The sequence below is a fragment of the Mastomys coucha genome, unplaced genomic scaffold (genome assembly GCF_008632895.1).
Source record: "Mastomys coucha isolate ucsf_1 unplaced genomic scaffold, UCSF_Mcou_1 pScaffold3, whole genome shotgun sequence".
Lineage (NCBI taxonomy): Eukaryota > Metazoa > Chordata > Mammalia > Rodentia > Muridae > Mastomys > Mastomys coucha.
The window spans coordinates 19,495,291-19,508,115 of record NW_022196909.1 but is presented as its reverse complement, the minus strand read 5'-3'; the positions used below and the strand labels follow the sequence as shown (position 1 = coordinate 19,508,115).

The following is a 12,825-nucleotide window of genomic DNA, read 5'->3' as shown; positions in this document are numbered from 1 at the left end:
CCGCCCATTGCTATCCCTGGCATCTTCTCCAATCTGAGAAGCAACGGTAGTACCCTCTTCCTTTGGCTTTACACGGAACTGAATTAAGCTTATCTAAGCAAGTCCAAAAGAGAACAATTTTCCAATCTCTCCAATTAAGCCTTATTTGTATAAAGTCATCATTTCAAATAGGTAAATCATTAAGACACTTTCAGTATAAAAAAAGAAAAAAAGCTACATACGCAGTACTCAATACTTGATCCTCTGTTTCCTCACTCTTATTCAAAAAGAGCAAAATCACAAACATATATCTTATATAGTACATTTTAAAAACCTACACAAAGAAAAGGGACTGTGAGATAGGAGGAAGAGACTTTTAGGAAACGGTGGAATATATGTGACAGAAAAGCAGAGGGGGTTACTGCTGGAGAGAGGAAGGGACAAGAGACAAACACAGAGGGCAGTAGAAGGGGGATGGATAAGAAGAAAATCACTGTCAACAATTGAGCACAGATGGGGAGGGGGCACTTGGGATCCCTCCCCTAGCTGATGAGCTATTCATAATTCATGGCTGCTTGGGGAAAGGAGTTATTTTTCTTCAAGGGTAGAGACACAGGTAAGTTGACCGTGATCCAGTAAATAGCTCCACACCATGTACAAGAAAATAACTCTGCTTAAACTCAGCAGGTTACTAAGATAAACATAAAAGTAGAAGGATGTTTTGGAAAGAGGAAGGAGTGGCAGAGAGATGAGGTCAAAATAGGAAATATCCACGTATGAAATTGTCAAGAGAAAGTGGGAGAAGGTGAGAGAGAGGAATGGTGTGAATACTATCAAAATATGTAAGTCATGTATTAAATTATTAAATAATCAATTAAATTTTGTTTTAAAAAATAAATGTGCAAAGAGGGAACAATTTGACTTTTTTTTCAAAAAAAAGTGAGATCTCTACAGTTCTATTTTGCTTTAAGCAACTCCACAACAAGACGGTCTTAAACAGTCTTTACAAATGTCTCAACATAAGCCTGTAAACATGCAGACATGTGTGTAGCTAAGCACTCGTAAGAATGGCAAACAGCAATTACAAAATCTTAATAATCTATTCTTGGTGCACTACTGTGAATGCCAGTGTGAATTTCCTGTACAGGGTCTGGTTAACTGACATCTTAAATGTCAGTTTGGGTGTTAATTTAATAAATCACGAAGAATTCTGAATAATGAAGCCTTTTAAACTTCATGTAGTCACAGCAAACTGTTTGGGAATAAAGCGGCTTCACACTTCATTCTCTTCTGTTGCTGTACACTACTTAAATGTTGAAAGCACACTTCCAAACTACGTTGTGGATTTTTGCTTGTTGGTTTACTTTATTTTTATAGAAAACATCCAATTGTTATGGATTTTAAAGGTGAAAACATATAAATCAAGCTTATTAATAATTAACATTTTATTTAATATAAAATTAGTAAGATGACTTACACAGTTCCTATAATCTTATATGTAGGGGTGGTTGGCCTGAATCTATGTTCATACACCATGTATGTTCCTGGTCCTCTTTGAAGGCCAGAAGACAAAGTCAGATCCCCTGGGACAGTTGTGAGTAACCATGTGGGAATTGAATTGGGTTCTCTGGAATAGTAGTCAGTGCTCTTAAGTCATGAGCTATATCCCTAGCCCCTATATGAGTCTTCTGAAAGTCAACTTTTTATTACATTTATTTAATGTGGGAGAGGTTGGGAGTGGAGAGACACATATGCCAAGACTTGTGGGTCCCATGGATCAAAATCAAGACCTCAGGCTTGACAATAAACACCTTTACCCATGAACCACGCTGCCATCCCTTCAAAGCAAACTGAACTTTGGATGCGATTTTGGATAAAACGTTATCCGGATAATTTACTGCTTCTCATGCCAATCTGAGCCAATACATGTTGGCAAGCACTGTTGATTTATACAAGAGAACATTCTAGTCATACAAAAAAAAACTTTCCAGCTTATTACAGATCATAAGACAAAGATTTGCATCAAAAAGTCTACCTTCTGGAGTTCAAACCAAAATCTGGTGAGGTTAACATTAGACGGAGCCTTCCAATCTAACTGCAGACTAGTGTTCTGTGGAACCAAGGCAGAAGGTTTCTCCGGTGTGTCAAACATGGTGACGCTGACAGGATGGCTCTCAGTACACCACATTTCCTCTGGGTGGCAGGCCAGAACCTTTTTGTTCAAATAAATAAGTAAATAAATAAGAAAAAAGCATCTTAGTCTCTCCTAGAACATGATCTTGAATATGGCAATGAGAAGAGCCCAGGACAGGGAGGTGGAGAGAGGGAGAGACCTGAGAGGGATAAAGTGGGGACAGGGACAACAGGGGGAGCAGGAACAGGTATGGGAAGAGGCGGGAGAAAAGCCCAGAGTGTCAGGAGAATGAGTGGACATATGTAACAGTAGAGGGTGGAGAATGGGGGAAGGGTACAGGTGGGGAACCACTAGAAAGTCCCAGACAACAGGGAAACAAGAGATGCCCAGGACCCCACGGGGATGACATTAGCTGAAATACCCAGCAAAGGGGAGAGAGAATCTGAAGAGACCACCTCCAGTAGATAGACATGGCCCCCAGTAGAGGGATGGGGCTACCACCCATCTCGAAATTTTTAACCCAGAATTGTTCCTGTCTAAAGGAAATGCAGGGACAAAAACGAAACAGAGGCTGAAGAAAAGGCCATCCACAAACTACCCCACTTTGGGAATCCATCCCATCTGCAGACAACAAACCCAGATACTATTACTGATGCCAAGAAGTGCTCGCATACTGGAGCCTGACATGGCTGACCTCTGAGAGGCTCTGCAAGCATCTGACTAAGACAGATGAAGATATTCACAGCCAACCATCAGATTGAGCCTGGGGACCCCAATGGAAGAGTTAGGGGGAAGATTGTAGGAGCTGAAGAGAATTGCAAACCCATGGAAAGGACGATATCAGCTACCTGGACCCTCCAGAGCTCCCAGGGACTAAACTACCAATCAAAGAGTGTACAGGGACAGGTCCATGGCTCAGCTACATAGCAGAGGATGGCCTTTATCTGGCATCAGTGGAAGGGAAAGCCTTTGGTCTTGTGGAGGCTTGATGCTCCAGCATGGGGGAGGGAAGCTAGAGGGGTGAGGTAAGAGTGGGTAGGTGGGTGGGAGAGTACCCTCTTAGAGGCAATGGGGAGGGAGATGGTATGGGGAGTTTGCAGAGGGGAGACCTGGAAGGGGGACAACATTTGAAATGTAAATAAATAAAATAACCAATTAATAAAAAAAAAAAAGTACCCAGGACACTCAGTACCTTCAGCACATAGAGTTGTCCACCAGATAGTTTAGTGACCAGTAGAGAAAGCCTGGCACTTGGAAAGTCACGCTGTCTTAGAGGAGTCTCGGGAATTGGAGCCAGGTATGACATAACCAACTGATAGCGGACTGACTCTTTGGGTCCGTTTGGCTTATGCGATTCTGTCCAGAATACATGGAGACTGGTGTCCGACAACACTGTTGCGTTGATATGACAAACTGCCCCGGGCACTGAAATAAATAGCATCGAAGGATAAGGGACATTGCAACAGCGCTAGGTGGTGGAAAGAAGCAAGAGAGTCAGTTGAGGAACAGTGCTGTCATGTGAGCAAAAACGAGTTACAGAGGTCCAAAGGATAGCTGGCCACTTACATAATGGGAAGTGAGCAGGCTGCCTGGAAAGATGGTGTCTATTTTTGCCTAGTGACCAAATCATTCTCTGACCCCAGCTCAAGTCTACAGGCAGTGATGAACTATGAAATTCGAGAGAACTTTGTGACCACCATCAAAAATTTCCAGCCTTTGGATTCTCAGTCTACTATTTCAAAGACTGTGGAGCTGCATTATTTTAAGCCCCAGAGCACGGAGGACACTTCACATTATATCTTAGTTTTCCTATCCTGCCACATGTGCAGAAACCTCTTGATTACATGGGAGGAGAGTGACACTGCATGGCAGGACCAAAGCGTGTGCTTCTTGGTCGATCTACATTTCGATGTCTTATCTTCTAGTTTCTTTGTGCTTTGCTGGACTCGGTCCTGTCAAGGGCTAGAGCCAGAGTCGAGTCTCTAAAGTGGTTTCCGAGAGTTCACAGTTCTTATTGAACTTTAAGCACCCCCATAATGGTGATTACTTAGCGTTCAGATAAAAAATACAGACATGGGCATCACACATATCATAGAATTCCACACTAGAAACCCACAGCAGCCCATAACTCACCTCCACTTTTAGTTTTTCCTTGAATCTCTTTTCCCAGAGGTAAATGTTCTAAAGGCTCTGAATAATAGTTCTTCGCAGCTATCTGAATCACATATGTTGAAAATGGCTGCAGACCATCAATCCGGGCTACATTCTCCTGTGATTCCTGTCGTTGAATTTTTCATTAAGTATTCAATGCTTGTATTTCATACAAATGACTGGAAACAGTTATTCTGGACTATTCACGATACTACTGCCTTAATCTAATGGACTTGACTTGTTTACTGTCTTCATGAATTAGTGACAGATGACTAGCAGGCAACTCTCAGCAAATGTGGAATGACTCACCGTTGACACAAGGCCGTGATTAGTGGCAATTCATTTATCCAAGAAACAGCTACATCCAGGCACGGTGATAGATGCCTGTAATGTCATATATTACACCAGACGCAAGGCATCCCACAGTAAACTCAAGGTCGACCTGGGCTATGGGGCTAGTTCCCTGCCAGTTAGGACTATACAATAAAATGATGTCTCAGAGAGACAGAGCAAAACAATGAGTGCACTGTCCACTGCATGTCTGCTATTCCACACAACCGAACATTGACAGATAACAAGCAGATGGAGTCCACAGAGTGCATATCACAACACACGGAACAAGTAGACAATAATATAATTTATATTTTTTTATTAGATAAATGTTATAAAAGGACACAAAATAGTCACATTCTCCCTGCCTGATTCAATCTTTGGCTCTTCCATTTAATGGCTAGGTCATAGGAACAGGATCTGTCACTCTTGGGGGACAATTAGGGAGGGGAATAAACTTTGTTCTCTCAGGACCTGCAAGAAGCAGTTCCTACGACAGCCCATAGCTAGTGTTAATAAGTTTCCCTAATGTTTTACTTACTCCCAGGCAAGAAGGCGAGAAACCAATATGCTTCAATCAGTCATTGGCTAGAAGGAGTTTTAAAACAAGGCTTAAAGTATATCTTTGGGAACACATGGTTGAGAGGTTTACATCACGTAAGAACATCTTATAAAGACAAAAGCAGCCAGCTCCAGGCTTACCAGCATTTCGTGTTTCTTGTCAGAGCTGTTTGCCCTCTTAGCTTCCATATAGTAAACCAGATATGTTGACGTGGGGCTAGTAATACCATGCCACGTGAGGTTTGTCTTGACTGGAGGTAATTTGAGTGTGAGGCTGGTGTTGGTGGCATTTAATATAGTCGCTTCTACCATATCTGAAGCTAGAGACAGATATGCTTTATCTAAAATAATAATAAGAAAAAAAAAGAAGGAATGGTAGGTTTATCTAACAAGGGTAATAGTAAATGTTAGGAACAAAATTGTGGAGTACACAGAACTTTACATTGAAATGATAAATATGAAATGCTTTTGGTAGTGTGTCTACTTTGAGATGCTAGCTTTGGCACAGTATCCTGGATCCTCCCCGGTGCTCTCTTCCTTTTCCCTACACTCACGTATGTCTGATGTTTAGGATAACATACCCAGAGGAAACTCATTTTCCGAAGTTCAATTGCACAATCTTGGTAGGTGTCTACTCCCTGACCCCTCCAAAATGGTATTTGTCTCACTGATAATGAAGGTCAAATGTCCTGAAAGACATCCCTGACCCTCACTACCTCCCTAAGACGCAGCCACCGTATCACTAGGGCAGGAGCAATCTTGTAAGAACTTACTAGAAGTCATGCTGGTAAGGTTTGAGGCTAGCTGGCATGGTGGCACATGCTTGTAATAATAGCACTTGGGAGGCAGAGGCTCAAGGGTTTGATGCTAACATTTGTGTATGACATGGTATCACACTCCTAAATTCACTGTAGCTGTGACCATCTGCAACACGTCACTACAAAATTCGATGGGTTGACACACCCTGTCATTAACATGGGAAAGGCTCATAGAGTCTCTACAAAGATTTATATACAAATAATGGTTGGTGAAAGACATTTTCTTTGGTGATAGGGTTACTGATAAGTCTACATGCTTCTATAAACAAATTCTGATGCATACAACTGTAAACAATGCTAATGAAATCCATTGGTTTATAAAACATAGAAGACAGGTAAGTAGAAAAATAGGGTATGGGGTCTGGCAAGATGGCATAGTGGGTAAGGGCACTTCCTACAAACCTGACGACCTGAGTTGGGTCCCATGAATCCACGGTAGAAGAGAAAGGACTCCTAAAAAATTGTCCTCTGAACTCTACAGATAAATCATGACAAGCATAAACCTGCATTCACACACACACACACACACAAAGAGAGAGAGAGAGTAAATAAAAATTACATGAAATAGAAGAGAGGTGGCTAGATGAAGAGGAAGAATATTAGCAAGAGTGAAAGACTAGGAGAAGGAAATAGGTGGGTATGATCAAAGTATGTTATGTATATATATAAAAATGCCATAATGCAACCCATTGCTATGTGCAATTAATACTTGCTAATAAATACATTAAAACAAAAAAGAGCTTGACGACAGCTTGGATGACATAATGGGTTCAAGACTAACTTCAAGTAGTCAAGTAGACCATGTGTCAAAAAACAACAAAAAAGGAGAAAAAACAGAAGTCAAGGCATGATAGAGTATGTATAACACCCAACCAGATGTGTCATACCCTGAACAAACTGAGGGAGCAGTAGCCGCAAAGACTACAGTAGGAATAGGAAGGGATGTGTGCTCTAGCCCATGCAGTGGCACACCACATTGAAGGTTTCCTTTCTTCTAGTTTGTGGCTGCTCCTGTGAGAAAACATTGATCAAAAGCAATTTGTGAGATGGAAGAGATCTATTTTAGCTTTCGGGTCCACCATCAAGGGAAACCAAAACAGAAACATGGAGGAGGCAGGACTTGAAAGCAAACCTCATGTATTAATACTGCTTAGTGGCTTGAGCCTCATGGGTAGCTCAATCTACTTTCTTGTATAGCTCCAGGACCACCTGCCCAGGGGTAGCACTTTCCACAGTGGGCTAAACCTTTCTATAACAATCACGAATGGAGAAAACACCTCACAGACATGGCCACCACTCAGTCTTATGGAGCCTCCTTCCTCAGTTGAGGTTCCTTCTTCTAAGTGACATTGGGTTGACATAAACTAACCAGCAGAATTGACCCCTTGTCCAATTGACAGCCTTTTTTGGAGGAGGGGACTACAGGGCTTTTTTTTTTTTTTTTTTTTTTTTTTTTTTTTTTTTTTTTTTTGGAGCTTTGGCCTAGAAAAAGCTGCCAATTTCTATCTTAGTTTGCCGCTCTGATGCTATAACAAAGCAACTACTAAAAAAACAATTTTGAGGAAAATGGGGGGGGGTGGTATTTATGCTTTACGGACTTTACAATCTGTCCGTAGCCAATTGTCTATTGGAGTTTACAATTACATCTCCTGTCCGCTGCTGTCAGATTCTCTCGACTCTGCAAAGTCACACTTTATTCTGTGCTCCCATTGCACTGTCTGCAAGCTATCTAGGCTTCCACCTGTCTGCATGCTGGCGCAGGCTCCTTCCACAGTCTGAAATGATCTTCTTCACGCATCATATGTCCAGGGAAGCTCTGGCCACGCCCTATATGCAGGGGAGACCATTACTTCTGTGTCCCCATCACAGAGCTGCTTTCTTCCACCATGACACTAGACGCATTCATCTTTAGTTTGATGCTTTACTGCTCGTCCAGCAGTAGAATGTGGAGCTTCGGAAACTCCGACTGGGCTTGCTCAGAGTTCCGGAAGAGAGAGTGACATTTTAGCTACAGTTTTTACTAACTGGTGCTTTGCAAGCTATAAATGCATCCCTTCCATCTAACAAGAAACTCGGGAGAGGAATGTCTAAGCACCAAATATTTGATTGAGCCCACTCCTCCATTTTCTTGAAAAAGTGACTCCAGTTCTTCTACAGAAAGAGTTCTCTAATTAGCAAATATTTATGTATCGTGCTACTTCCTTGAGCTCCACATTTCAAATGAACGTTATCTATGATCACAGACCATAAGATGCTGCAAAATGTGGAGATTCCAGTTGTAGATTCCAAAGTGAGCAAAGCATGCTCGGCTAGACCTCCACCTTTGGTTCCTGAGAAAAGGGAGTGGACAAAGAACCCGTGATTCTAACACTGAGGACACTGGGAAGGCCTGGGGATTTGGAGAAAGATAATTTCACTGATACAGAATGGACCACTCTTCAGGTACAAGATGCTATTCATTTGTGCCGACTTCTGGTCTAACTCAACAGTGGGATGCTTATATTAGGGGAAAAAAAGGAGCAAAAAATTTACTCAAGGGCTGGTGAGATGGCTCAGCGGGGAAGAGCACTGACTGCTCTTCGGAAGGTCATGAGTTCAAATCCCAGAAACCACATGGTGGCTCCCAACCACTTGTAATGAGATCTGATGGCTTATTCTGGTGCTGTCTGAAGACAGCTACAGTGTATTTACATATAATAAATAAATAAATCTTTAAAAAAAAATCTTTAAAAAAAATTTACTCAAAGAGTGTTTTTTTTAGTTGTTTTTCATTCAACTAATACAGTAGATATATTGAAATGTTGGAAATGTCATTTGATGCAGAAGCGAAGATTTCACACACACACACACACACACACACACACACACATCTCCATTGTTCCATTTTTCAAATCCTTTGCATTTTGAAGATGCTATCTCAGGAGCAAAGACACTAGAAATTGCCCGAAGTGTCCAGCAGATGGGGGTAGCGCACTCTTCCCGACAGCTTGGTAGAAGGGAACCTTCCGCCCACACTAATGAGAGCATCTTAGACTGTAAGGAGTTTCTGCTACCCTTAGCACCCTTCCTGTTAGCTGTGTGTTGGGGCTGTGATTCAGCATCACACAGAGACTGCACCTTGTTTCCATTCCTTTCTTTCCCCTGATGCACCTTGGTTGCTTACAAACCTACACTGTGCTATTTATCTGGTGCTACTCTTTGCTCTTCTGCTTGACTTACAAAGCCCAACTACGTAACTCAGAACATGTAACTATCATGCAGACAAAATGTAATATTTTGAATATTTCATTGTTTGGGTGGATTCCTTAACTGAGTTATTTTATTAATTACTCACATACTTATATCCACTTTTCCATTCGTTTATTTATTTATTCACTTAACATTCTGATTGTAGGCCCCCACCCGCCACCCCCGATCAAGTGGCCACCTCCTGTAGCCAGGCAAGACTTCCAATGGAGAGTGGACACCGACTGATCCACAAACCTTCAACCTAGAATTCATCCTGCCTACAGGATGTGAAGGGATAAAGATGGAGTAGAGAGTGAGTAGAGAAAATGACTGGTCCAACTTGAGACCCATTCCATAGGAGAGAGCCAATCCTCGACACTATTAGTGATATTGTGCTATGCTTGCAGGCAAAGGACTAGCATTTTCTTTTCTTAATCAACATTTCTAGTGCAGTTTGGAGTTCACAGTGATATGAAGTTGGAGAGCTCTCAAATATATGTCCCAATAAATGCATAGACTCCCTCATTACCAATAACCCCCACTACAGTCAATAAGCCTACTGGAAAATGTTATTACCTAAAGGGCATAGTTTATCTCAGGCTTCTCTCTTGTTCCGTATGTTTGATGGCTTAGAAAATGTCTTATGGCATGGTCCACTCTTACGTTATCCTACAGAGGCATTTCACTACTTTAAACACACTCTGTGTTCTACCTACATATCCCTTTTCCCCTCAACTCCTAGCTACCACTGATTTCATTACTACCTGTCTTATCTAGTTTGCTTCTCAGTTGCTATGAGAAATGCTTACCAAAACCAACTTGGAGAAGAAAGGGTTAATTCGGCTTCCAGGGTGTACCCTGTTATTTGGGGAAGCCACAGCAGGAACTGAAGCAAGAGACTGAAAAAGGGACACTGCTTGTTGCCTTGCTTCCTCTGGCTTGCTCTCTTGCTTTCTTTTTCTCCCCAGACCCACCTGCCTAGGGGATGGCATCGCCCACAGTGGGATGGACCCTCCTACATCAAATAGCAGCTAATAACATACTGAGAGGGCTGGAGAGATGGCTCAGCGGTTAAGAACACTGACTGCTCTTCCGAAGGTCCTGAGTTCAAATCTCAGCAACCACATGGTGGCTCACAACCACCCATAATGAGATCTGACACCCTCTTCTGGGGTGTCTGAAGACAGCTCCAGTGTACTTACATATAACAATAAATAAATCTTTGGGCTGGAGTGAGCAGGGCTGGATCGAGCAGAGGTCCTGAGTTCAATTCCTAGAAACCACATGATGGCCTACAACAACCCGTATAACTACAGTGTACTCAAATACATAAAATAAATAAATAAAATCTTTAAAAAAAAAACATACTAAGAAACAGAAAAGGATGGGTCCAGATGGTAGACAAAAGTAGAGGGAGGGGAAGTTGTCATCAGGATATATTATATGAGAACTAAAACCATTTTCAATAAAAGAAGAAAAAGATGATGACCCACAGGCCAGTCTGGTGGAAATAATTTCCCAATGGATGTTCTTTCTTCCCAGGTGACTCTAGTTGGTGTCAAGTTGATAAAAACCAAGCCACACACTGTGGTTGTGATTTCTGCATTTGCAGAATGCCATGCAGCTGTAATCATATAATAGGTGAGGTGATCTTTTCAGTTTGGTTTCTTTCACTGCCTTCTATGCTTGTGTATTTTCTCCACATCTTTTTACAATCTCACGGCTCCTTTCTTTCTTTGATCCAAATATAAACCTTTAGGTTTATAGATCACCATTAGCTAATTTTTGTGTTGATTAAAAGGGTTTTTTTCTAACTTAACTTGTTAGAAATATTCTCTTTTCGCCGTTATATTACTTTTATCCCTCTGTCAAAGATTTCCTTGACTATATTTATGAGGGTCTGTTTCCAAGCTGTCTAGTTACACTATTGTTATATCTAGCTGCAGTCACTGTCTTTCAATGCCTTAGGGCTTTGATAACTGCAACTTTGTAGAAAGAGTTCAGGTTAGTTATTGACATTACACTTTTTCTTTGATATTATGTTAGTTTCTTTTTTAATCTTCTTATAAACATTACAATGTGCTTCTCAATATCCACAAGATCGTTTCCTGGATGCTGAAAGACTGCATTGAACTGACAGATCAAATTAGGGAGAAGTGGCATCTTGACTTCATATCCATGAATGTAGTCTCTGTGGACATTTACTTCACTTTCTTTTTAGTACTCCCACCAGAATTTGATAGAATTCATCATATACGGTTTATACATATTTTGTTAGACTTATATACAAGTATTTCACTTGGGGAGATGATAATACAAATAGTCTTTTATATTGCAAATCTGACTGGTTTGTTGCTGAAAAAATTAAATTTGCAGCATTCTACAGACTTGCCAGAGCACTTGCTAGTTTTGGGAGAAATGTTTTTGCCAGCTTTTCCAGATTTTCTGTGTAATTGATCATGTCATCTGTAGGTGAACGCTGTGTTATTTCTCCCTCCTTACTCAATATGCTCTTTATTTCCTATCCAAGTTGAAAGACAAGTGTGGTGGCTACAAAAACATACGCACACACTTATAAGCACACACAGGCATGCATAATAAAATCACTGTTGCTATTAATGTCAACAACCTTACATTTAGTAGAACAACTAAGAAAAATAATCATTCTTGTTTTCCTCACTCACTTCTCTGAAACTCCCCCATGATAACATATATCTGAGCTTCTGACCCAAGTCATTTTCCTTCTTTCTGAAGAACTTTTACTATGTCTTACAAGGCAGTCTACTTAATCTATGTAATACATAATAAATCAGTAAACACAGTACTTGACCTTGCAAGAGAGAGGAGGCTTTATGCAATGACTTTGACACTACTGAAAGGCCTAAATCAGAAAGAAGAGATAGAAGACAAGTGGACAGAACAGGTCATAGGTTCCCACATCTAATGTTGCCTACCACAGTCCAAGCTGTGTGTATTTGTAAATCTGGGTAAACAGTAGGCAGATTTGGGGTGGAAGTGAGGGCCTAATACCGAGACTGGAGGGACAGACAGCCTTGGGAGGGACAGACAGCCTTGGGAGGGAACAAGCATGATGTGTGGACAACTCCGTTACCTGGAAAAGGCTGCAAAGCTGAACTGTAAGCCAAGATATGCTTAATCCCAGAGGCCTTCACCTGGGAGACGATGGCCCCGCTTCCCTTCTTTGCTTGATAAATTTTTATGTCATCCTTTGTTGTCATCATCCAATATATAAACTCCCCATCTACCGTTAAGCTAATGATTCTTTTTCCTGCTGATTCAAAACACAAAGAAAAAAATAAAGGATAAAGAATTAAAAAAAAGCATAAAATTAGGCACCTTAAGTTTTCTGCTCTAAATAATATATGAAGTTACTATTTTTGCTAAGAAAACTGCTAAGGTTTAAACCTTTCAACATTAAAAAACAAAACATATTTTATGCCATTTGGCTCAACAATGTTTTCTCACTTTTTTTTGGACCCAGTGAAATCAAAGTAAACATTGGCACTGCCAGTTCCTTTGGTCTAGACCATGACCAAATAGCTTATATTAGCTGACTGATGAGCTTCCAATGACTCACCTGCCTCTGCCTCTGCCTCTGCCTCT

At 41.1% G+C, this 12,825-nt stretch overlaps 1 protein-coding gene across 1 annotated transcript in view; it reads right to left on the bottom strand.

Moving 5' to 3' along the window:
* Ros1 (ROS proto-oncogene 1, receptor tyrosine kinase) overlaps nt 1-12,825 on the bottom strand; it is a 123,459-nt gene that overhangs the window by 43,046 nt on the left and 67,588 nt on the right. The window contains exons 27-31 of the mRNA XM_031348214.1: nt 12,314-12,490; nt 5,297-5,496; nt 4,247-4,391; nt 3,306-3,538; nt 2,015-2,191 (exon numbers count right to left, since the gene is read on the bottom strand). Coding sequence (XP_031204074.1) covers nt 2,015-2,191; nt 3,306-3,538; nt 4,247-4,391; nt 5,297-5,496; nt 12,314-12,490 — 932 coding nt within the window. The remainder of the gene's footprint in view (nt 1-2,014; nt 2,192-3,305; nt 3,539-4,246; nt 4,392-5,296; nt 5,497-12,313; nt 12,491-12,825) is intronic.